General features: G+C 41.8%; 1 protein-coding gene across 2 annotated transcripts; it reads left to right on the forward strand.

The window, feature by feature from the left end:
• On the forward strand, positions 1 to 25361 carry usp48 (ubiquitin specific peptidase 48). Of its 2 annotated transcripts, none has more exons than XM_024412704.2 (27): positions 1 to 251; positions 735 to 869; positions 2777 to 2897; positions 3091 to 3232; positions 3324 to 3451; positions 3663 to 3787; positions 4368 to 4476; positions 8335 to 8468; positions 8618 to 8700; positions 10871 to 11050; positions 11278 to 11415; positions 11783 to 11932; positions 19512 to 19712; positions 19804 to 19918; positions 20111 to 20253; positions 20465 to 20664; positions 20986 to 21108; positions 21536 to 21597; positions 21701 to 21811; positions 21936 to 22066; positions 22192 to 22298; positions 22412 to 22519; positions 22717 to 22899; positions 22997 to 23122; positions 23271 to 23319; positions 23459 to 23485; positions 24624 to 25361. In XM_024412704.2, exons 2-27 carry the CDS (start codon positions 736 to 738, stop codon positions 24644 to 24646), a joined length of 3153 nt encoding a protein of 1050 aa, XP_024268472.1. In that variant the 5' UTR covers positions 1 to 251; position 735; the 3' UTR covers positions 24647 to 25361. The 2 variants fall into 2 exon arrangements, with proteins under 2 accessions (XP_024268472.1, XP_024268470.1); XM_024412702.2 differs by having other exon boundaries at positions 2 to 251; positions 10868 to 11050.
• The last annotated feature ends 1064 nt before the right edge of the window (positions 25362 to 26425 follow it).

The raw sequence follows: 26425 nt of genomic DNA on the forward strand, positions 1-26425 counted from the left end.
TCTGTGGTAAAACCTCTCGCTTCGCCTCTTCCTCTCTATTTTTATGGAGTCCCCCGCATTTTCTTTGAAAGTGGCTACGTAGCTGCGTCGACATCAATCGCATGTCATGCGTTAGTACTTGCGCCTAAAACTGAAGGAGGAAATTATTTATTTAAAAACTGACGCAAGGGCGCTAAATCTAAAACAAACTGAATAAAATATGAAAATATATGCAGCTGCACAATCAGAAGTTTGTGATACACGCACGAAAGGTTCGAATGTACATTTAATTAAAAAAATAAAAAATATATTTATATTATCCGCTAACAAGAAATGATGGGTAGCTAGCTAGCTAACGTTAGCTTTAGACCTAGCTAGCTAGCTACGCAGTTATTTGCAGTGGGGAATATCTGACAAGCTAGCTAACATTATGATTGGTAGCTAGTTAGCTACGACAATGCATCAGCTGACATGATTCTAGTGTTAGCCTATATGTTGGAAGAATGTTTAGATTGTGTAATTCAAGTCTTGTGTCATTTGAACTGCTTGCCTGATGTGATTAACGTTGTAGCTACAATATTTGTTAGGCCTTTTTTTCGCCGACGACTAGATACCTACATTTAGCCAACTGGCTAACGTTAGCTAGCTAACGACGTTGAGTGACTGCAGCTGTGCCAGTAGCAGCGCGAGTTAGGCCGCAGCATCCTCGGCACCTCTTTGTCAGGGTACCCATGGTAGGCTCTGTTTTCTTGCAGAATGGCGCCTCGCGTACAGCTTGAGAAAGCAGCCTGGCGCTGGGTCGAGTCGGTGAGACCAGAGGACATACAACGGGAACATATTGAGATAGCTTACCGAATCTGTGTACCGGCGTGCAAGAGGGGAGCATGCAGGTAAATGTGCAAGTTTAGCTACTTATTTTTTCCCCCTAGCTAATTTTTTCAATTCCCAATGTCTAAACGTGTCATATGTCATATTCAACTGCTATAATGTTGCGAGAACATTAAGGGTGAATTGATTGTTTCACAACTACCTTTTGTCTGCTATTTTATTATTTTGTAGTTAACTAGTCGGTTGAATATCATGTGTATACATAGGCTACACAATGAGATTCCATCTATGGAAAGACAGGCGAAGCACTTGTCATTACATGTTTTCATTTCCTGTAGTATTTTGATATTCACATTACTGAATGGTATAGACAATTCCTTGGTAACGGAATTACGCTGAAACGTATTATTTTTCTTTACCTTAAAATGTATACCAAACAAAAACCATTGATTTCAAGTTTAACAAACCATAGAACTCTTCACTAAAGGGCTACTTGCCATGGAACAGTCAAAATCATGTTTCATGAAATTGAATGAAATTTGGATAAAAACAGTTAGAAATATAATGACCAAAGTATAAAAAAATGACATTTGTAACGTTACCCTACTGGTCCCCTCCCCCATGTCAAACACTTGTATTCAGGAGGCTGGAATATTTAAGGGGATAAAGTGACCCCCTAATGCTAATTTTAATACACCAATGGTAACATGATATTCTCTTACCTAATTTAAATAAGTACCCCCTTGTAACCAACATAGGAGAAGGTGTTTGCAGAGGGGTGTGGGGTTTATATAGCTACTCTACTGGTGCCAAAATTTGACTATAGGTTGTCAGCAAAAATAATTAAAGGTTTACACTTTGTCTATGGCAAAGATACTTGTTTACCCTTTCATCTGTGTCTGGTGTTTGCTAGTTACTGGCTAGCTTGGTCTTCAGCTAGCATGGAACAAAAGGGGGGGGGGGGTCGTTCTAAACTCTGACACGGTTATCATGTCAAGTGCATCACGAGACAAATGTTGACTTCATTAACCAGGTTTCCATCCAACCTTTTTACATGAGTAAAGTGGATGTTGGATAAACAATGTAACCGTTAATGACAGGCCTGATGGAAACAAGACAATTAAGCAAAAAAATGTCGGTGTAAATGCTTTTCTGTGCAATTATTGATATAACATCATACCGAAGTAAATGTTGTCACATATTGACATGTTGTGTGGTCCTCCCACTATGACTCATCGGGAAAGCATGCAGTTTATTAGGCTAGAGATGAAATATGAACTTCACAGGGTGGTGAAAATGCAAGGCGATGAGCTTGATGCTCCTTTCCAATAAATATCAAGGGTCTTATTCTGGGGACATGATCATCGGTGCTCGGCTGCAGTTTGACAAATAAAAATAATAGTGATGCACCGATATGACATTTTTGGCCAATATGATATCCAAAATTTTCCTTGCCAAAAAACCTGATACCAATATATACAATTTTAGCAGCCCTTTGAGCATTCTAGTACAGTTAAATAGTTACCACATGGACGCAGCGGTCTAAGGCACTGCATTTCAGTGCTAGAGGCGTTACTACAGTCCCTGGTTCGAATCCAGGCTGTATCACAGATTTCAATACTAGTTGATATCATAACTCAGGAGGATGTCTTCTCTCGAATGAGCCATTGATCATATAGCCATTGAATATATTTATTGCAATATTCCTACCACGAGAAATATGTAATTTATCCGAGGGTCTAGCACATTTTTCCTATTTGTCTGCCTCTTTAGTCCAGGGTGTATTGCATGGTGCTGTTGCCAGAGATGATATTATAGAAAGGAGATAGGAATCCAATGAATGAATGAATGAAGGAACTTTTAACGCCCCACCCAGAAGACTGTCTCCCAGTTGCGTTCAAGTTAATAATGTGTGAAAGAAGTTGTTGTTAGGCTATTGACGTCTCTCCCTCTGAATTTGCTTATACAGGAGGAATTGCAAAGGGAACCCAAATTGTCTTGTCGGTATTGGGGAACATGCCTGGTTGGGAGAGATTGACGAGAACACCTTCCACAACATTGACGATCCTAACTCGGAGCGCCGGGACAAGGTAGGCATACTTCAACAACATTCACAATGAACACATCTGCAAGGATGTGCTCCTGCCTGTTTGTGAATCCACATTACTTAGTTCCACTTCAAGTTAAAATGTCTGCCTTTTGATCTGCACTGATGTGGAAACACTGGATGAGTAAGAGACAAGTTTGTTTGTACTTGTCCATCGCTTTCTTTCTCCCTCTTAGAACACGTTTGTGGGTCTGACAAACCTGGGCGCCACATGTTACGTCAACACCTTTCTGCAGGTGTGGTTCCACAACCTGGAGCTGCGTAGGACCCTGTACCTGTGTCAGAACGCCAGGGCAGAGGAGCACAACATGGACTCAGGTGTGCAAGCCCTCAGAGATCAGGCCAACTGTATAGGTGGCCTCAGGTAAACCCAAATTGTAGAGCTGAAACACAATTTTCCCTTTCTCAGACTACGAGCCTCGCAGCATATGTGAACACCTGCAGTACCTGTTTGCACTTCTACAGAACAGCAACAGAAGGTACATCGACCCCTCAGGGCTGGTCAAGGCTCTGGGGCTGGACACAGGACAACAGCAGGTAGAGGGTCCCAATTATCTTTAAAAAATATATATATATTTTTTTTATACATGTACAGGAAAGTCTGTGTGAAGAGTTCACAATGTTTGGAAGAAGCTTATTTGTTTTGATAGTGGCTATAGGAGGAAAACAAATAATACAATTTTTAAAGTTGAAACTGTGTCTTTATTTGACTCTTTCTCCTGACCGTCTTCTTTCCTTTCGCTTTCAGGACGCTCAAGAGTTTTCCAAGCTCTTCCTCTCGCTATTGGAGGACACCTTATCCAAACAGAAGAACCCAAACCTGCATAATGTCATCCAGCAGCAGTTCTGTGGCCAGATGTCTTACGTCACTGTGTAAGCCAGGACTACATTCAGCCGTCAACTTTAATCAGACTTAAATAACATTCTAACAACCTAGTTGTAGTTTTATTTGTTAGAATTTGGAATCTTCAGGTTGCCATGAGAGATGTCCTTGTACTTTCTTGCTTTATTGCTGGGTTTTATAAAGTCAAGCGTCTGACTATTTTGTACTTTGATATCAGTGGTGGTGCCAGTCAGAAATGCAACAGGATTTAACAGTCTTTTATTAGCATCATAAAGGCAGTTGGAAAAGTGCTGTGTCAGGTTAACTGGACAGTCCATGTCAGACCGGACACTAAGGGTTTTTAACTAGAGGTTCTGGCTTTGTGGCTGCAAAGGTTATCCTTTTATCCGGGCCACGCTTTTGCCATGTATGATTTTTGGATCAAGATCAAAACGTAATCGCACTACCTTGTTTTTTTTGTTGCCTTAAATCAATCCAGACTTCTACACAACACCGATACATTTCAACCCTCTGCAAAAAAATAAAAAATAACAGGTGCAGACTTTGCACTGGTACGGACACTGAGTAAACCTGTCCCTGAGTGTTTCTCTGTCTGGCTTTACAACACAGGTGTAACCAGTGTGGTCGTGCTTCACCTCTGCCGTCCCGATTCTACGAACTGGAGCTCAACATCCAGGGCCACAAGAACCTTACAGAATGTGTCACCGAGTTCCTCAAGGTAACCATGCATTAATGACATCAGTTCCCCAAGGTAACAATGAAGCCATAAGACTGCTAAATAGCTAACAAAATGTCTACACATATTATCTGAGTTGACCCTTGGATTACATGTATTTTTGAACGGTCTCTATGCACACTCACAGGACTCTACACACTCATGCACACTGACACTTCAACACACACACACACTCCATTTGCTCACACACACATTTATACTGACAACAGACACACAGTCGCATACAATCATCATATACGCTGTTGCTACTTTGTTGATCAAATATCCTGATGCCTAGTCACCTTTCCCCTATACATATCTACCTCTATCGCTCCAGTATCCCTGCACATTGTAAATATGGTATTGGAACTGACCCTGTATATAGCTTACTCACTAGTCATGTCTTTTTATGTCTTATTTTTATTTGTGTTTTTGTTCTACCTTGTTATTTTTAGTACTACATTTATATTGATTACTGCATTGTTGGGTTTAGAACTTGCAAGAAAGGCTTTTCACTGTACTTGTGCACCTGACATTAAAATTTGAAACATTGTATAATGACATCAGTGTTCCCCAAGGTATTAATGCATTTTGACATCAGTGTTCCGCAAGTAACAATTAATTATGACATCAGGGTTATATCCCCTGGTAATAGCGGAGCTACATAAAGATGGGCCCCGGTATAGGCCAAGGGCCACCAACCAAAAATGTATTGTTCCGTGACCCAGAAAACGGAATTGCAAAATTTCAGCTACACCATGTAGATAATGTTATGAACATGAATACTGTGCGATTCAAAACATGTCAAATTTGCCCATTATTATTTAATCAAAGTTATGATATATATACCAGTCAAAGGTTAGGACACACCTACTCATTTAAGGATTTTTCTTTATTTTTACTATTTTCTACATTGTAGAATAATAGTGAAGACATCAAAACTATGAAATAACACATATGGAATCATGTAGTAACCACAAAAGTGTTAAACAAATCAAAATATATTTGAGATTCTTCAAAGTCGCCACCCTTTGCCTTGATGATAGCTTTGCACAGTCTTGGAATTCTCTCAACCAGCTTCACCTGGAATGCTTTTCCAACAGTCTTGAAGGAGTTCCCACATGCTGAGCACTTGTTGGCTGCTTTTCCTTCACTCTGCGGTCCAACTCATCCCAAAGCATTTCAATTGGGTTGAGGTTGAGTGATTGGAGGCCAGGTCATCCGATGCAGCACTCCATCACTATCCTTCTTGGTCAAGTAGTTCTTACACAGCCTGGAGGTGTGTTTTGGGTCACTGTTGAAAAACAAATGATATTCCCACTAAGCGCAAACCAGATGGGATGGTGTATCGCTGCAGAATGCTGTGGTAGACATGCTGGTTAAATATGCCTTGAATTCTAAATAAATCATTGACAGTATCACCAGCAAAGCACCATCACACCATCTCCATGCTTCACGGTGGGAACCACACATGCAGAGATCATCCGTTCACCTACTCTGCGTCTCACAAAGACACGGCTGTTGGAACCAAAAATCTCAAATTTGGACTCCTCAGACCAAAGGACAGATTTCCACCGGTCTAATGTCCATTGTTTGTGTTTCTTGGCCTAAGCAAGTCTCTTCTTCTTATTGGTGCTCTTTAGTAGTGGTTTCTTTGCAGCAATTCGACCATGAAGGCCTGATTCACACAGTCTCCTCTGAACAGTTGATGTTGAGATATGTCTGTTACTTGAACTCTGAAGCATTTATTTGGGCTGGTAACTTGAATGAACTTATCCTCTGCAGCAGAGGTAACTCTGGGTCTTCCTTTCCTGTGGTGTTCTTCATGAGAGCCAGTTTCATCATAGGGCTAGATGATTTTTGCGACTGCACTTGAAGAAAGTTCTTTAAATTTTCCGAATTGACTGACCTTCATGTCTTCAAGTATTGATGGACTCTTGTTTCTCTAGGCTTATTTGAGCTGTTCTTGACATTAATATGGACTTGGTCTTTTACCAAATAGGGATATCTTCTGTATCCCGACCCTACCTGGTCACAAAACAACTGATTGGCTCAAATGCATTAAGAAGGAAAGAAATTGCAAAAATGTACTTTTAGGAAAGCACACCTGTTAATTGAAATGCATTCCAGGTGACTACCTCATGAAGCTGGTTGAGAGAATGTCAAGTGTGCAAAGCTGTCATCAAGGTAAAGGGTGGCTACTTTGAAGAATCTTATATATAACACTTTTTTGGTTACTACATGATTCCATATGTGTTATTTCATAGTTTTGATGTCTTCACTATTCTACAATGTACAACATGCATACAATTCTACAACATAATAAATAAAAAAAGTTTGGACACCTACTCATTCAAAACTTTGGACTGGTACTGTACATATTTTTTCTTTACTTTTTACTCTTTTTTTCTCCCCTATTTCGTGATATCCAATTGGTGGTTAGTCTTGTCCCATCGCTGCAACTCCGGTATGTACTCGGGAGAGGCGAATGTCGAGAGCCGTAATGCTTCTTGACACACAGCTCGCTTGACCCGGAAGCCAACCGCACCAATGTGTCGGAGGAAACACTGTCCAACTGGCGACCATGTCAGCGTGCATGTGCCCGGCCTGCCACAGGAGTTGCTAGAGCGAGATGGGACAAGGACATCCCGGCCGGCCAAACCTTCCCCTAACGGCGCTGGGATGATAGTCCGCTGCCTCATGGGTTTCCCGGTCGCGACACAGGCCGGGATCGAACCCGGTTCTGTAATGATGTCTCTAGCACTGCGATGCAGTGCCTTAGAACGCTGCGCCACTCGGGAGGCCCCAAAAGGTATGATATTTAGCAATGCATATCACAGCACATGTGCTCCGACGTTGCTATGTTTCATCATGGTTACTTCTTTTGCACGCTGGCGCCCAGAACTATTTGTGCATTTGGTGTTCGTCCTTGCATCAGCTCAACCAACACGTTACCTTCACAGATCCAGATGAACCCCGAAACTAGTAAATATGTTTCAACCATGGACATGGATTTTCTCTGTTAATATAAGACATTTTGCCAGCTGTATTTAGCCTACAAGCGCTGTAATTGCTCTTACCTGCTAGCCACACTAAAGATATGTTAAAGGAATTCAATTACTCTGTTTTAATATCCAATTAAAATTAAACACTCTGTCAATTCACAAGGATTTGTAATTCCCTTATTCTATAATGATATACAGAGCCCAGTCTTAGTCAGACAGCAGAGTTTATTCAAGAGAGTACTGAGTACTTACACATTTTACCACAGGTTAAATGACGTCAGCGTTTTCTAAATGTTCCGTCTCTTCTTGACACTGGTAGAAAGGCTCTATAGTTCTCAAGCCTTCCCTCTTCGCCTAGAGCCAAGGTCAGCCAGTGTAGATAAGCATTCTAGTCAGTCTGGAGATATAGTTCATTCATTTGTACCAAGGAACAGACCGTCATTGTTCTAAACTCTTGACCACATTATATTCATACTGGGATCAAGAAAGAAAATTCATACATGTACAGTAACATAATAGTATTCTGATTAGTACATATACAGTAACATAATAGTATTCTGATTAGTACATATACAGTAACATAATAGTATTCTGACTCGCCAGGCCTGATTTGAAATGTATACATAATTAGTCATTATAGGTGAAAATTCCCTTAACAAGATATCACAACATTTGCTAGCTAACACGGCTCTCAAAATAAACAAGGACCTGACAACTAAGTAAAGTGCTCTTCTGGCATCTCATAGAAATCTATTCAGCATGTTTCAACAGCATCTTACAGTAAAAAGAAAAAACATTTGTGAGTTGTTGATTTGAGTTGTTTAAAAAAATATTATCCTGTGAATTCTCTCTGCAGGAGGAGAAGTTGGATGGTGACAACCGCTACTTCTGTGAAAGCTGCCAGAGCAAACAGAACGCCGCTCGACGCATCAAACTGCACAGCCTCCCACGGGTACTCAACCTGCAGCTCATGCGTTTCGTTTTCGACAGGTCAGTTTGATTCATTCATTCCATCTAGTTTTGTAGTCTCTAGTCTACCACTCTTCACTACCGACCCTGAGTAGTGGCCATATACTTGAGGGTCAATGCAACAACTCAGTGGTGTTGCTGAATGTGGCGTTTCCTCCTCTGGTTTCCAGACAAACAGGTCACAAGAAGAAGCTCAACACCTTCATCAGTTTCCCAGAGCAGCTGGACATGGGCCCGTTTCTGGAGGAAAAAGGTATTGCCAGCCTCTCAATGGCAAAACACGCTGTCCTCAATTTATACATGTGACCAAATAATTAATGATAAAGATGGATAGCGCGTCATCTTCTACGCTCGGACACGCCTACCCGTGACCTATTTCCCCCTCTTTCCTCGTGACGATTTAAACCCCTCTGGCAAGAAAATGTAGGTATCGTACATTGTAACACATTCAAGAGTACAAATACATTATTTCATGACTACGTGCATATTTAGTGATATATAAAGACTGCCTTACTTCCTACATGTGACCAAATGTACTGTTTACATTCTTTAATTAATCTAGCTACGACCGGCTCATCACTTCTTCGAAAACTTCTCTCGATTTAGGTCATGGAGGCTAGCATTTGTTTATTTATTTGCCATGACACCCATGCATACAAAAGCCAACTAGGATCAAATGAAGAAATTTGTTTTCCTGCTGGTAGATGGAGACCTTTAGCTGAATGAGAAAATAAGTTTCTTTCCTGGCTGAATTGGAATCATATTGCAGACATTGCGATTCAAGATCAATAAATGTTGACACATTAAACCTATACAAATGAAAGGCATTACTTTGTTGTATTACAAATTATTTCCATTTGATTGATTCTCTCTTGTTTAAATGCCATTTATGGTGCAGGAGACAGACATATTTTACCTTTAGAAATGACCAGTAGACAGCAGTATTGACCTAATATGGGAAGCTGACACTCTCAGAAGGTCAGTTCAATTCACAATTGTAACCAGGAACACATTTAATTAATAAAATAGAAAGAGAACTGGAGACCGCTGCTAGAGACCACGTGTCACATGTTAATACAGTAAGAAAATACCATGACAAAGAATTGTCACTTGGCACAGTGTTATTTATAGGACACCAGCTAAACAATCAGTTATGCAGTGAAGAGCGTATTTTTTTTGTTCATTTTCTTTGATTGCCCTTAAATGTCGACCGAGAATAGCCCATGTTGCGCTACATGACTGAAGTTCTGTGAGAAAGTATTTTTGACAATGGTGTGAGGGTTGTTCCATTTGATTTAAATCACTTTTTACTGCACCCCTTTTGATTTGAATGAAACTTTCTATGCATATTTGCCCATGGTACAAATGGTCTAAAAGTAACTTAGATTTTTTAAAACTTTTTAGACCCATTTTGCATACCCCACCATACCTTGAGACATCCATGTCGTCATCACCGGAAAAAAATAAACGATTGACATTGTCAATTTTTGATGATTTTAATTTTGTAATAAAAAAATGAAGTCCTTTGTTTACCTTTCACATAAAGTGTTTGATGTGTAAAATCAGTTTTGTTTTTTATTTTTGCATATGTTACTTGGATCCTATTACATAATCTGAAGTGTGTTGTGCCCGCTATCGGTTGAGACACAGCATGTTCTTGAATACAGGGTGGGTGTCATGTTTTGGCTGATAAATGTACTAAAATGGGAATACAATTCAAATGTTCAACTTTCAAATGTTAGCACAAAGATGGTTGGAGGTCCACACTTCAGAGATCCTGACTTGAATGGGAATATAATTTGTTTAAAATTACACTGTCAATCTGCCATAGGAAAACTATTGAAATCCTAAAAATATAGATAATCGAATAGGCATGACCATTTAGGTCTACATTCAATGGTGGGTGGAACGGCAGCCATTTTTGTGGTACTAATTGGAAGTAAAAAATGTAATTGATTTACTAGCTAAATTGCAGTGGTCTGAAGGGTTATCTCCATTCTATCAATGATATTTCTATGATTTGAAATGACACCCATCCTCAATTCAATAGTAGGCTGTGCCTCAACCGATGACGGGCACAACACAAACGCCTCAAATGTCAAATAAGCTACATATGTGAAAATGGTAAAACAGATTTTATGCATTTTTAGATGTAATTTTTATTGTAATTATACAATAGTTTGACAACCCTGTTCTGTAAGTTTAAAAAAATATATATCAAACTCAACCATTTATCTTTTCCAGTTATGAAGACATGGATGTCTCATGGTAGGGTGGGGTCAAAAAGTGAATGAAATCAAATGTAAAGACCCATGGTGTAAAGGCTGCAGACACATAATCCATGCTGTGGAAAGTTGGTTAGTCTGTGTGTGTGTGTGTGTGTGTTTGTTTTTTTGGGCCTCTTTGGGTGACGTCCCCAGAAGATGAGAAGTGTGTGTACGAGCTGAGTGCGGTCCTGATCCACCGCGGGGTCAGCGCCTACTCGGGTCACTACATCGCCCACGTGCGAGACGCCCGCACCAGCGACTGGTACAAGTTCAACGACGAGGAGATTGAGAAGATGGAAGGCAAAAAGCTACAGCTGGGCATCGAGGAGGACATCGGTGAGCCTCCCTGAGTCCCTGCTCCTCCCTCCCTTAGTCCATATATACCCCCTTCACCTCTCCTCCCTTTTCTTTCCCTTCACTTCCCTGAATTGTAGCAGTATTGTTTTATAATACATCTTGGTTAAAAATGGACAGTTGTTTAGTGGTAAAAGTCCTACCCTTTCCACTCTTGATCACTTTTTCTCTTAAACGCATTCGCTGCTGTTCTTCTGGTCTTTCTCCAGCCGAGACGGTGAAGTCCCAGACCCGTAAGCCCAAGTGCAGTAAAGGATATCACTGCTCCAGAAATGCCTACATGCTTGTGTACAAATGCCAGAGAGAGGAGGACACTGACCCCATGGAGACCAACGTTGAGGTGCCAGGTGAGGATCGAACTACTGTACTGCACCTGGTGATTACTGTTGTACAATACATTATGTGCAAGGTAAGAATTGAGCTAGCTAAAGGGCTGCAGTGTGTACAGACCTTAGACATACTTGATTCAAATAGTCAACACCCCAGATAAAAATAGTTAAGAATAAATGTAAAAGGTGGTAAAAGCTATTCTCTAGTAAGGTTATTCCCGGGTGAACTGTGTAGTTCGATATTCCCTGCTATTGTAAAATTGGCTAAATGTGCATGGTACACTACCTGTTGCTGCAGAGGCCTGGTTAGAATGTTGTGGTTGTATGACCTTTGAACCCAGCGATGGGAGCTGTGATGTCAGTGGGAGCCCTCTATCTGTGCCAGGCTTTCTGGGGAGGCTGGTGGACCGAGACAACAGGAAGTTTGAAGAGTGGTGCCTGGAAATGGCCGACATGCGCAAGCAGAGCGTCGACAAGGGCAAGGCCAAGCACGAAGAGGTGAAGGAACTCTACGAGCTTTTACCTGCGGAAGACGGTTGGTAAAAACATTACCCCAGACATGTCACAATATTGCAATATGGAAGTAGTTATATGTTCATGATGTTTAATGCCAGTGTTTTCCACTAGCGCTGGCTGTCGGCTAAACCGACTAATTTTCAGCCCACAACTTTTTCCACTTAAATTAATACGCTACTTTTCAATTCGCTATTCAGAAAAGTCAGCTGAGCCCATTCGCAAGAAGGAACGATATGCATCTTCTAGAGATCTATTGCTAGGACAGGCACATGTCAGTCACAAAGTGAGCGACACAAGGGAAAGACTGCTAGTTTGACAGTCTGCTATCTGTCCCGCCTCCCGGTACCTGTTTGCAGTGTGATTTGTGTGTGCTGTGGATGGCTCCAGTCTAATTTCTTTACACTGAGGAGGGGGGACAATGTTGCTCCTTCATATCTGTGAGTGAATTTCAAGACTACAGAGTGACCCTTTTACTCGCCTATGTGCCTAAAAATAAATGTCCGAACTGAAAAAGTATGAGCATGTGCGAGTTGTGATTTTATAGCCAAAAATACATATGGAATTGTTTTGAGATGGATATACCATGGGACTTTTAGCTATTTTGAATTGATTTGATAAAACATTGAATTTGTCCTTTTCTACTATAGCATATCACATCTGTATCACATCTGGCCGTGATTGGGAGTCCCATAGGGCGGCGCACAATTGGCCCAGCGTCGTCCAGGTTTGGCCGGGGTCGGCCGTCATTGTAAATAAGAATTTGCTCTTAACTGACTTGCCTAGTTAAAGAAAGGCTACTTTTTTTATAATTAAAAAATAAACGCATTCAATAACACATTCAGAAATGGTAAAAAAAGAAAAAAAGACGGAGCTGGGGCTGCAGTCATATTGGGGCTGCAGGGTAAGCCTAGTGGTTAGAGAGTTGGACTAGTAACCGAAAGGTTTCATGTTCAAATCCTCGAGCTGACAAGGTACAAATCTGTCATTCTGCCCCTGAATAGGCAGTTAACCCACTGTTCCTAGGCCGTCATTGAAAATAAGAATTTGTTCTTAACTGACTTGCCTATGCCTAGTTAAATATAGGTAAAATTTAAAAAAATAATAATAATATCTAGGAGATATAAGAAAGGTAATTTTTTTTGTTGGCACAAAATTACCTCCCTCCATACTTCCATTTATTTGTATGGGTTAAATTCAGACAAGTCCTGTGACACTTGTGGTTTTTTTTAGAGCAAATCGGAGAACACTGTGGTGTTCTTGAGTCACTCTTTTCCATAATGGGGTCATATTAGTTTGTAGCTCAAACGGTTCGGATGCTACAAATAAAGTTAGCACATCAGCATTGTCGACTTTGTACGATTCCCGTGGCACTTGTGGGGGTTCTAGAACAAAACGCTACAGACGTTTTCATGAGGAGCCCGATTTTCGGGATGTCTCATTGTCTGAAGACACACCTCTGTTGCTCGGCTACCTTCCACCACAGATGCAGATGGTCAACGTAGGTGGATGCGTTGGATTGAGACTCAGCCCATGCTAAACACCTTATATCTCTAGCTTAAACTGACAGATTTTAATGGGGATTTTTTAAATTTATATTACTTAAAATCCAACCGTGCGTCAATCTAAAAGACCTTCACTTGAAAAAAGGGCAATAGTACTCTGTCTCTTGAGAAACCGTAGCCACTTCCTCAAAATAGTCTCAATTAGTCTAACATAACTCAAGAAATCTGTAATAAATTTTGGCGGTTTTGCCAAGGAGGTCTTACATGCTTACCAGACCGCTCGTGCGCATGTTGATTTTGTCCACCCACAGAAGGCGCGATCAGGACACGCAGGTTGAAATATCAAAATGAACTCTGAACCAACTATATTATTTTGGGGACATTTAGCTAGCTAGCTTGCTGTTGCTAGCTAATTTGTCCTGGGATGTAAACATTGGGTTGTTATTTTAACTGAAATGCACAAGGTCCTCTATTCCGACAATTAATCCACAGATAAAAGGGTAAACCGAGTTAATTTCTAGTAATCTCTCCTCCTTCAGGCTTCTTCGTCTTCTTCTTTGGACTTTGTATGGCTGTGGCAACCAACTTTAAGGTGCATTACCACTACCAACTGGACTGGAGTGTGGACCTTAGTTCATCTTTCAATCACCCACGTGGGTATATGCTTCTATAAACTAATGAGGAGGCGGGACTTGCAGTGCATTAAGCTTCACAATAGAACCAAGTTCTATTTTAATGCCCGGCTACGCAGACGCTCGAGAAGTGTGGGTGCCGTGATTGAATAACATCTATGTGTAAATGTATTTTGCAGGGCATGCGTCTCAAGCGGTGTGGTCCGCATTTTAGTCACACACTTTTACTTGTAACTAGGATGTTTGGTGTAGTATTTCTCAAGTGAGAAAATTCACATGAAAACGAGTTCTCTCGTTGAATGACAACAAACACTTAATTGAAGAATCCCTACTGTTGATCATCGACGAACGGGCGTAGACTTCGGCTACCAAAGTGTAGTGTGCACGAACAGCCGACAAAACCCTTGCCGAAGACCAAAACAAACAAAGGTCACACAATGTCATCATAATATATGCTCAAACCGTTTTGGATGGGAAGCATGCGGACGCCTTAAGTGGTAACAAATGAGTACAAATCCACTTAGCCTTATTGTTTTCTGGCACATTCTTTTATTTTCTGTTGCGTTTCATATAGCAGCCATGTTTGATTTATTTTTCAAGATCTTGTGGGCAGACTTCAGTCTCGAAGACAGGTTTAATGTTTTTACTTCGAAAACAGTCCAGATCATCTAGGCCTAGACGATTTCCGAAACGACTAACATCACACCGAATTCATACATTTTCAGTAATTTAAATTGGGGCTGGGCGATATGACGATATATATCGTGTGACGATAGAAAAACGTCTATCGTTTCATATTATGCTCTATCGTTTATTTCCTTGTCGCAAATCACACTCTTTACGGCAATATCATTTCGTCAATTGGAGGACGTTTTGCGTGCGGTGTGGAAGGACATTTGCAACACAAACAAACATGGAGGAGAATGAAAGTGACACAGAGCTCGTACCTAAAAGAGGGGCTACTTCGGTCACATGGACGTGGTTTGGGTATGAAAAGTCTGACACGGACCAAATAAAAAAGTCCTCTGCAAAATATGCCCGGAGGCCAGTCCTGACAACAGGCTCAAACACCACTAACCTCTACCACCTACGCAAGGAACATGTGAAACAGTACGGAGAGTCTACAGAGGAGACCCAAAAAAGTACAGTCGAGTGCTCAAAACAAACCCCTGACTCAGACGTTGCAAGAAGCTTTTTCCCGCGGCACACTATATGCCAAAGAATCACGAAGATGGAACGAGAACAGCTGCTGTTACAACTTAAATCTGCAAAGACATGAGCCTCAATTTACACGGTCGAGAAACGGGGGTTTCGTGAGTTCGTGCTAATACTTGACCCAAGGTACCAAATGCAAATTGATATGTGACACGTATTAATGCCAAAATAACATGCAAAACAGGCAAGGCCCCCCCCCCACCATTTAAAAAAATATTTATGTGAGGCTTATTTGTCTTTTCAACTATAGTTGGTGTTTTCTTTTTACCTTTTTAGATTGTTTACATTAATATTTAATACTTTTGTTACATGCTTAATTGAACATTTGCACAAAGGTTCTAAATAAACCTGTTTTATTTGTTGAGTATAATTTAAAATGTAATAAGAAATAGGCCTTTACGTGGTCATTTTAGATAAACTATTTATTAATTGAATTTACTGAAAATGTGCAGTATTGTGATATGTACAGTTATCGGGATATGAAATTACTTATATTGGGATATGAGATTTTGGCCATATCGCCCTGCCCTAATTTAAATTGTAAAGTCATGACTCTCTAAACACAATACTACAACAAATGTTTCCAATCTGGAAGATAAATTTGATCAAGTATTTAATAATTTTGTTTTGTATTTCGGGTTGGAATCAAGGCTTTTGAATGTTCTGGAGGCCATCTAAATTTGTGCAAACATTTTCGTACCCGGGGGGGGGGGCAAGCTAATAATAATAAGGCAGAACAGTTGAAACTGGAGCAGCAGCACAGTCAGGTGGAAGTTGAAACTGGAGCAGCAGCATGGCCAGGTGGACTGGGGACAGCAAGGAGTCATCATGTCAGGTAGTCCTGGAGCTCAGGTCCTAGGGCTCGGGTCCTCCGAAAGAGAGAAAGAAAGAGAGAAGGAGAGAATTAGAGAACGCACACTTAGATTCACACAGGACACCGAATAGGACAGGAGAAGTACTCCAGATATAACAAACTGACCCCAGCCCCCCGACACATAAACTACTGCAGCATAAATACTGGAGGCTGAGACAGGAGGGGTCAGGAGACACTGTGGCCCCATCCGAGGTCACCCCGGACAGGGCCAAACAGGAAGGATATAACCCCACCCACTTTGCCAAAGCACAGCCCCCACACCACTAGAGGGATATCTTCAACCACCAACTTACCATCCTGAGACAAGGCTGAGTATAGCCCACAAAGATCTCCGCCACGGCACAACCCAAGGGGGGCGCCAACCCAGACAGGATGACCACAACAGTGAATCAACCCACTCAGGTGACGCACCCCCTCCAGGGACGGCATGAGAGAGCCCCAGTAAGCCAGTGACCCAGCCCCTATAATAGGGTTAGAGGCAGAGAATCCCAGTGGAAAGAGGGGAACCGGCCAGGCAGAGACAGCAAGGGCGGTTCGTTGCTCCAGAGCCTTTCCGTTCACCTTCCCACTCCTGGGCCAGACTACACTCAATCATATGACCCACTGAAGAGATGAGTCTTCAGTAAAGACTTAAAGGTTGAGACCGAGTTTGCGTCTCTGACATGGGTAGGCAGACCGTTCCATAAAAATGGAGCTCTATAGGAGAAAGCCCTGCCTCCAGCTGTTTGCTTAGAAATTCTAGGGACAATTAGGAGGCCTGCGTCTTGTGACCGTAGCGTACGTGTAGGTATGTACGGCAGGACCAAATCAGAGAGATAGGTAGGAGCAAGCCCATGTAATGCTTTGTAGGTTAGCAGTAAAACCTTGAAATCAGCCCTTGCTTTGACAGGAAGCCAGTGTAGAGAGGCTAGCACTGGAGTAATATGATCAAATTTTTTGGTTCTAGTCAGGATTCTAGCAGCCGTATTTAGCACTAACTGAAGTTTATTTAGTGCTTTATCCGGGTAGCCGGAAAATAGAGCATTGCAGTAGTCTAACCTAGAAGTGACAAAAGCATGGATGAATTTTTCTGCATCATTTTTGGACAGAAAGTTTCTGATTTTTGCAATGTTACGTAGATGGAAAAAAGATGTCCTTGAAATGGTCTTGATATGTTCTTCAAAAGAGAGATCAGGGTCCAGAGTAACGCCGAGGTCCTTCACAGTTTTATTTGAGACGACTGTACAACCATTAAGATTAATTGTCAGATTCAACAGAATATCTCTTTGTTTCTTGGGACCTAGAACAAGCATCTCTGTTTTGTCCGAGTTTAATAGTAGAAAGTTTGCAGCCATCCACTTCCTTATGTCTGAAACACATGCTTCTAGCGAGGGCAATTTTGGGGCTTCACCATGTTTCATTGAAATGTACAGCTGTGTGTCATCCGCATAGCAGTGAAAGTTTACATTATGTTTTCGAATAACATCCCCAAGAGGTAAAATATATAGTGAGAACAATAGTGGTCCTAAAACGGAACCTTGAGGAACACCGAAATTTACAGTTGATTTGTCAGAGGACAAACCATTCACAGAGACAAACTGATATCTTTCCGACAGATAAGATCTAAACCAGGCCAGAACTTGTAGTAAGTGTTGCAACCGAGGACAGACTATTTTTATGCGCTTCAGCACTCCGTGGTTCTGTTCTATGAGCTTGCATGGTCTACCACGTCACGGCTGTGCCGTTGTTGCTCCTAGACGTTTCCACCGTTTTTAACGGTTTGAGCTACAGACAAGTGGTTTGCTTAATAGTAAAGGTGCAACCACGGACACGAAGCCATGCGTTTGTTTCTGTGGCAGAGGCTGTGTGGTACAAATGATACAAATGACTTTGCTTGTGATGCGCGCCCCTCAAATGATACTGTAACAGCCTGAGCGAACTGGACACGAAACACCGATCCAGATGTAAACATGCCTGTAATTCAATGTATTATCTTTCCTGTGCTGGTGCTCCCAAGTCAAAATTCCATGTGCATTCCACAGGTCATGTATTATAGGTGAGTGTTTAACAAATTTATCACGATTAGGAAAGGTTTGTTCTCGGCACACCAGTTGGGGGAAGCTACTCTGAAAATATAGTTTACCAATTACTTTACACTGTAACAAGTTAAGCTACCGTAAAGCTACCCCTTAAGAAACATATAGTTTACTTAATAAAGTTACTTTTAAAAAGTAGTTTACTATATCCAAACTGCTTCGGAAAAAATTGTAAATCAGACTACACATTGCAAGGACAGGGTTCATATGTTTACAGAATGTAAAATTGTTTCAAGTGAGAATTCGGTAGGTCTGATGAAAAAAATAAAGGAAATTCTTGCCTACTTCGCCCATCTTTTGTTTTAGCAGAAAAGTAGTGTAGTTCCAGTAGTTAAATACTTTTTTTTGCCATGTAGCTAACTACTGAAAACACTACCTAGATTTGACTTTAGTTCAACTAACACCAAGCTACTGCAACATGTAGGTAATTACTAGTTGTACTACATGTAGTTCACTACTCCAGCACTCCACTGCAGTAGGCTTGTCAATATGAATGCTAGTTTTAATTTAAATTACATTTTTTTGCATGTTATCAAGTAGCCAGCATGTTGCTGGTATGTTCACTATTGAAGGTTTACTTTTGTAAATCACTTTCCCTGAAATAAATAAGCTCAGTGAGTGGATTGACGAGCTCTTCTTTTTGCTCTTCAACCTGCACAGCTCCCGTGTGCAGTGCATCAACGTATGTACTTCTTGAGAATGAGAAGTTGTGACATGCAGAGGGCGTGGTGGGCCTTTGACGACCAATCATATTGCTCAAATACAAATAACATGACTTTTCCATGTGTTGTCTTCAATGGTTTTCAATGGCAGACTGTGACTGATCAGTACATGCCGCAAAAACCGCATTATAAACTGGGTGGTTTGAGCCCTGAATACTGATTGGCTGACAGCCATGGTTTACCATGGGTATGACAAAACCTCTATTTTTTCTGCTCTAATGATGTTGGTAAACAGTTTATTATAGCAATAAGGCACCTCGGGGGTTTGTGATATATGGCCAATATACCACGGCTAAGGGCTGTGTCCTGCCTAAGAATAGCCCTTAGCCATGGTATATTAGCCATATACCATAATTCCTCTGGCCTTATTGCTTAAGTAACATCTGCTAAATATGTTGTGCATGTGACAAAAATGTTATTAGATGTCAAACTGGAACGCAAAATGCGTTGAGAAGTTACTGGTCCGGTCGGGCCAGTGAATTACGAAATCCACCAGCCTAACATGTTTTTACTGGCCCTGGGCCTGCGGCCCGTTGTTAATGTCGGACCCTGCATGTTGCTGTTTTTTTTTCTTCCAGGCCAAGAGTATGAGTTTGTGCCTCTGGAGTGGCTGAAGAAATGGCTGGATGACTCGACGGTCACCAAAGAAATCGACAACGGCAACTTCCTGTGTTCTCACGGTAAACTGCACCCAGACAAGGTGGGGGAGGCCAAGAGGATCTCCGTCAAAGCTGCAGAGCTTCTCTTCGACAAATATGGAGGAGGACCCAGGCTAGATGGTAAGAGCCATTGCAATGGCTGACGTACAGTGGATATTCTCAGCTCCTCTCTGCAACCTCTGACCTCTTCTGTGTGACCCTGTGTGTCCAGGCTCAACTCTCTGTGAGGAATGTGTGGGGCAGAGATGCAGGGTGCTGCGGCTAAAGAACCAGCTGGCCGAGGATTACAAAGAAGTCACCAACCTTGTCAAGTGCCCGCCCAAAAGGTAACCGCTGACTCCCTCAGATTCATGGCAACATTTTGTGTCCGTAAAACGGTTGGTCAAAATAACCATAACTTTGTAAGTAAGCGGAATGCAATTATTTAAAAAAAATAATAGTAATACAGTTTTAATACTGCATTTAGTAATTGTATCCTGTGCAAGTGTGTGTTCTTACGTCTCACCCCTGTCCGACAGTGATGAGGGGTACTGGGCGGGCAAGACGTCTCTGCGGAGCTGGAGACAGTTGGCCTTGGAGCAGCTGGAGGAGGATGAGGAGGAGACCAAACACAGCAACGGCAAAACCAACGGAGAGGGACCAGAGATCACTGCTACTAAAGGTACACAAACCAGCAGAGATCACAAATCGTACAACTTGGAAAACGACCAGTTATCACGATGACTGAGTAGAGAACTCCACTATTATTATTAGTCAGGTGAGAAATAACATGCATTCCCCTCTTTGTGCAGAGATCATGAGAATTATTGCTGTCTGATTCTTGTCTTTATCAAAGCATTGCTCACTGTTTGACTATTGCTGTCTGTTTCCAGAGTACGGCCCAGAGAACCTGGACGGAGACGAGGAGGAAATGAAGACCTTCAACGAGGACATCCTCTGTCGGCATGGCGGTCTGAGTATCCTGGAGAGCGAGCGGCGGCTGGTGACTGAGGAGGTGTGGTCCAAACTGAGAGTGTACTTCCCCAAAGCCCCCCAGTTCACCCAGCTACAGGAGCCCTGTCAGCAGTGCCTGGTAAGAAGGGGCTGACGGACGGATGTGGTGGGAGGGATTAGAGATAATGTTTTAAAAAATGTCTCTCCCTACTTGTCTTCTAGCCTTGTGAAGAAGAAAAAACTAAAAATGGTTAATGGGCGGCAGATAGCCTAGCGGTTAAGGGCATTGTCACTAACTGTAAGTTCGCTGGTTAGAGCCGCCTAGGTGGAAATTCAGATGTGCCCTTGAGCAAGGCACTTAACCCTAATTACTCCTCTAAGTCACTCTGGATAACAGTGTCTGCTAAATGACTAAAATGTAAATGTGTTAACTGTGTGATACCCCTGTGTTTTCTTGTAGAGGCTGGAGCGAGAGGGGAAGGAGAATGAGGCTCTGAACAGGATGATGGCGTCAGAACAGAAGAGCTCCTTACTCAACCTCTTCCAGGAGAAGAACAGGCCCACACTCACCAAGTGGCCACAGGTAATAACAGTAGGTAGTACATGGCTAATAACAGGTAATAACTGCTAGTACACTGGTAATAAAATGGCTAATAACTGCTGGGACGCTGGTAATAAAATGGCTAACGACTGCTGGGACGCTGGTAATAAAATGGCTAATGACTACTGGGACGCTGGTAATAAAATGGCTAACGACTGCTGGGACGCTGGTAATAAAATGGCTAACGACTGCTAGGATGCTGGTAATAAAATGGCCAACGACTGCTGGGACGCTGGTAATAAAATGGCCAACGACTGCTGGGACGCTGGTAATAAAATGGCTAACGACTGCTGGGACGCTGGTAGTAAAACGGCTAACAATTCGATCCTTCAATTCTTAGAGTAAATATACTATTGGATAAACTGAATATATGTTGTTGACATACTGATCAACCCCATCTTTGTTTTAGGAGACAGATATTCTCTACATAGTTCCTCTGTTCTTTGTAGACGAGTGGAGAAGGTTCATCAGGTAAGTCCTTTCCAAATCCAACAGTTTGGATGGTGAAGCAGTCCAAAAAAAGTCAAAGATGGCATGAATGTCTCTGACTTTGTCTTTCTGTGTCTGTCTATAGGAGGCCCACTAAGACCACCCCAGTGTCAAGCGTAGGGAACAGTTTGCTCCTATGTCCACATAGAGGCTTCATGTTCACCTTCGACTCCATGTTAAAGGGAGACGCCCAACAGTGAGTGACTTCACTGACCTCTGACCCCCCTTTGACTCAAGTTGTTGTGTTTTATACAGCACTTCTCTGGTCTTTATCATCCATCCCTCCTGGTCTCATGTTGTGTGGTGTTCCCTCTGCACAGTATAGCTCTTCTCTGGCCCGACGAATGGGAGGTGATCAGCAGACACTTCCTGGTTGATCAGCCAATCTCCATCTGCCGGATCAGCGGGGCCACACCCAACGGCTCCAGTGTGGAGTACACCACCCAGCCTGGTGAGATTTGAGCCCACGTGATTTCCCCTTGACTGCGTGACTGTTGGTGATTTGATTCTTTGAGATCTGCAGAGGAACTGTTTGACGGTGTTGTGTGAGAGTTGACTGTGTATGTGTGTGTCCAGAGTTATGTAGGGACTGCAGAGAAGGCTTCATTTTCCAGCAGCAGAGGGACATGAGAGAGTATGCACAAGCCACAGTCTACGTGCGCAAGGTCATAGACGACAAGAGGGTGAGTCTCTTTCTCACTCTCCCCCTTTCTCTCTGTAGTAAATGGTTCTTGTCAGTGTAATATGTAAATGGTATGAATCTCCAGAGAAGAATACAACTCGTCTTCCTCTGTAGTTGAAGGATGCAGCTCCTGAGATGAATGTGAGCGGGTCGGAGGCAGAGGATGAGAGGGAGGAGCCTGTTGCTAAGGTGGATGGAGAGCGAGACCCTGATTTCAGCCAGGTAGGATACAAACCGCTCGCCTCAGTTACACTTTTTATGGCTCATAAGTCTCTTAAGAATCGAATGTTTGAGTAGTTTTGTGGAAACTCTAAGCTATTTACCAATAATGTAAAAGTGAGAAGCCCTTTAGAGGATGATTGACATGGAATATTACCCAATGTTGCCCTTGCTTTCTGGTCACATGACCCTCTGTCCAGTCAGAGGACGGGGCAAAGCGTCAGAAGCTGAGTGACGGCACCGTCAGTGCTGCCGCAAGTCCCACCCCCATGGCCAGTGGTGGCAAATCGGGGATCAGGAGGAGCACGAGGCACAGGAAGCTCCGGGGAGAAAAAGCACTCATCGTCTCAGCCAATCAGACGCTCAAGGAGTTGAAAATACAGGCGAGGGATTCATAATATATCCTCCTTGCCTTTGCACCACTCTGAATCTATTCATTCCTGATCCTAACTCTGGTGTGTTGTAATGGTCCTCCCTCAGATCATGCACGCCTTCTCCGTGGCCCCGTTTGATCAGAACCTGTCGATCGACGGCCGGTGTCTTACGGACGATTCTGCCACCCTCGGCAGCCTAGGAGTCATCCCAGAGAGCGTCATCTGTCTGAAGGTACGAACACTCCCCATTTTAGATTGTTGACTTTTTGTTGAACGATGCGTGGGCAGATGGGAAAGTGAACACGTCGTCACGTGATTACTGGAGACGATCAGCGAATGCAGTTGCTCATTCCTGAATCTGTGTTGTCTTTTTCTTTCAGGCTGATGAACCAATAGCAGATTTTGCAGCAATGGATGATGTTTATCAGGGTATGTTTATTTTCGTCTCTTTCCATAATTTGTTTTTCTCCCTTTTGTTCTTTCGTACACCCAGAAATTCCTTTTTCGCATTTGCCTATGAATAGTAAGATCCTATTTTCAAACAACTGTTTCTGTGCTCTCTTCTCAGTGTGTATGCCTGAAGAAGGATTCAAAGGTAAGGATATTTTCTGATCACTATTATGCTTAGACAATGGTCGTGACTGAGTACCTATACTTGCGTCCTAGTCCGTTTGAGTAGTATGTGGCTTTTCGAGAGTACTTTAAATGCCCGGATGTCATGCTAATTTTGGCTTTGACAACAGCTGATAATCAGGTATGGGGGTGTGCTACCGAAATTCACCAATAACCCAAAACAGTAATCGCGCACAACGCATTCTCAGTATGTGAAAATAGAACGTTTTAGTATGTACATTGTTGAAAATAGTGTTTTAAATGCCTGGATGTTCTCATTTCGGCTTTTCACCTAGTAGAATTTGATGCACACTTTTCCACGATTCATTGGAAGAGGTGGGCTGCAGGTGATAGGCGGCTTATCATTGGCCCGAAGTTCATTTCAAGTAGCCAAACAACACAACTAGGCTACTTAGCAGTCATTCTTATCTTGTTCCCAATGATCAGGGCTTTAGTTTACGATGTTGCTGTCCAGTGGTTCTGAATTTGCGATTCAACAGACCCCACATTTTTTTTCCTTCTGTGCAATAGCCTTTTGATTTGAAACGTTTGTATGTACTAGGCTATTTTATTTCATATAATGTGTGTGTGTATATGTTACAGCACTTTGGTTTCACTAATAAATATGTTGAAATGGAACCAAATGATCTGTTTCTGTCTTCAGTCCTTTTTACAATCGGATAGATTGGCTATATGGGCTACGGTATAGGTCAAATGTGATAATCCTTCTCAGGCTGGTTATAGGTAGACTATTACACCTTATTCTATTCAGAGTTTGGAGAAATTAATCTAATTGGCTATTATCAGGATGGTTAATGCGATACATATCTGTTGAATTTGGAAAAATCCACCTGCACTCGGCCCCGCCCCACCTGCTCAGCCAGTCAGGAGCCGCTACTGCGTTGCGGCCGTGGCAAACTTTTTACTAAACGGTATGTGCTAAATAGTATGCGACGATGAGTACATAGTATGCAGTTTAAGTATGTGGTACGCTGGTATGGGTATTTAGACATGGCCAATGTTTACATGCTTGACCTACAGTATGTGGAGCTATGTTAATTTTGACCAGATTTATTGATTGTATGTCAATGTTGGTAAAACATGCGTATCTATCCATTTAGGGACTGGGCTTCTTGGCCACTGAAGAGAACACAAGTCGCTGCCCTCGAAGCGGACTGAAGCTGGACAACAAGAATAAAATGCTTGAAATAGTGTCCATGAATGGGGGAAAAAGTGCTTTAATTTTTTTCTTTTTTAAACTGTGACTATGTTGCAAACCCTTTCTTTATCACAAAAGTAGCGGCTGGCTTTTAATATTTAAAGACGTTTATGCATTCTCTGGGACTATGTGGTCACGCTCTCTTTGCCCGGACTGTGAGTAGAAACGGGTCATTAGTTGAGTGGCATCTTCCAATATGGAGCCCAAACTTCTCTCTTCTGTCTGCTTCCGTAGGCTTCTGAGAGGATAGGCCCAGTCGTAGAAGGTGCCCATTTTATTTCGATTGTAGGACAAAATTTTCCTTGAATTTTACAAGAGAAATTTTTTTGTTCAATGGAAGCTTGTGGTCATATTTAAAGAATGCATAATACATATTTAAAGAATGCAAATGTTAAATATTGAAAATTGTAACTGTTTGGTGGTTAAACAACCTCAACAAAGTTAACAAAATACTCCCTTGTGACATTTAGGAGAAGAAAATATGTATATTTCTTAAATGAGTTAAAAAAACATAGGAAATTTAGATTAGATTGTGCTGCAGTCAGAAACAGATGCAGGCCTTGGTGTGAGCTGTTCTTTTCTCTATTTCATATGGGCAATAAAGTTATGTTTTCTTCTAATTTGAATGTACAGATTCTCACACATTGTTTTGGACTTGTTTGTGCACTGTAGGAAAATACAATGGGCGGTTTCCCCGACACAGATTAAGCCTAATCCTTTGTCCTGGAAACCACCCCTCTGACCACTGATATTGGATTAAGTAAGTATATACTCACATTTTGTAATTCATTCTCTAATATACACAGTAAACCAAGTCTGGATGTATTGTACTGCAACTACAAGAGTGGATGGTTGGTGTTTGTAGTTTTAGTATTACTATTTGCATAATTTTCTTTTGCAATTGAAGAAAATTATTTCACTCTAATTTAAATTTCTCATAAGTGAATAAACATTGACCACAGTTGAGTTCTCCCTAAGCACTGATCTTGAAGTATTTGTTGCCAAAGAGGGTAAACTGATCCCAGATCGGTGTCTTTTTAATGTAATGATTTAACAAAATGCCGTTTGGAGAATGCACAGTTTGTAGCTCGAGCAGTGGGTGTGTCAACAGAAGTGTATGGAAAGCTGATTCAAATGGCATTAAATGTGGAGAATGATAGGCTACATTTGCATCTGTTGGCAATTAAGTAGGCTATTAATTGGTATGCCATAGCAGGTTACTGTACCCTACCATTTGATACAATAAACATATTGAAATTACGATATCACTGGAGCCATTGCAAGTCAATTTGTGCCACTTGTGTAGCCTACCTGGAGCTGGCAAATGGATTTAATAAATAGCATATACGGTAACTCAGTATGTTGTTGTAGCCTTATTTGTTATTATGCAATTATTAATGGCCATATTTAGTTATCAATTGGGATCATGGTCACAGCTCTATTGCAAATGTATCATTCTCCACATTCAATGTCAGTTTCATTGTGGACTTTTCCCTGAAATTAGATGTTGGCCTTTCAGGGGCAATAGGCTAACGTTACCTATGTCTAGCTCAGCAAACCATGGCAAAGTTGAATTGCAATTATAAACCCAGATTTTAGTCACCGTTCTCTTATTTAATATCCTTCATGTTTAGAGGGAATGTTTTCCCATTTGTGGACCCAAACACAACGCACACATCAATGCCCTTTTTCAAAATGTCCTTC

Source organism: Oncorhynchus tshawytscha, linkage group LG02 (genome assembly GCF_018296145.1).
Source record: "Oncorhynchus tshawytscha isolate Ot180627B linkage group LG02, Otsh_v2.0, whole genome shotgun sequence".
NCBI lineage: Eukaryota > Metazoa > Chordata > Actinopteri > Salmoniformes > Salmonidae > Oncorhynchus > Oncorhynchus tshawytscha.

Bases quoted from the DNA above. Each gene is read 5' to 3' on its own strand.
- usp48 (XM_024412702.2), top strand. From the start codon at position 736: ATGGCGCCTCGCGTACAGCTTGAGAAAGCAGCCTGGCGCTGGGTCGAG. The intron at 11,051-11,277 runs GTGAGCCTCCCT...GTCTTTCTCCAG, and splicing joins GGGCATCGAGGAGGACATCG to CCGAGACGGTGAAGTCCCAG. The intron at 22,299-22,411 runs GTGAGTCTCTTT...CTTCCTCTGTAG, and splicing joins AGGTCATAGACGACAAGAGG to TTGAAGGATGCAGCTCCTGA.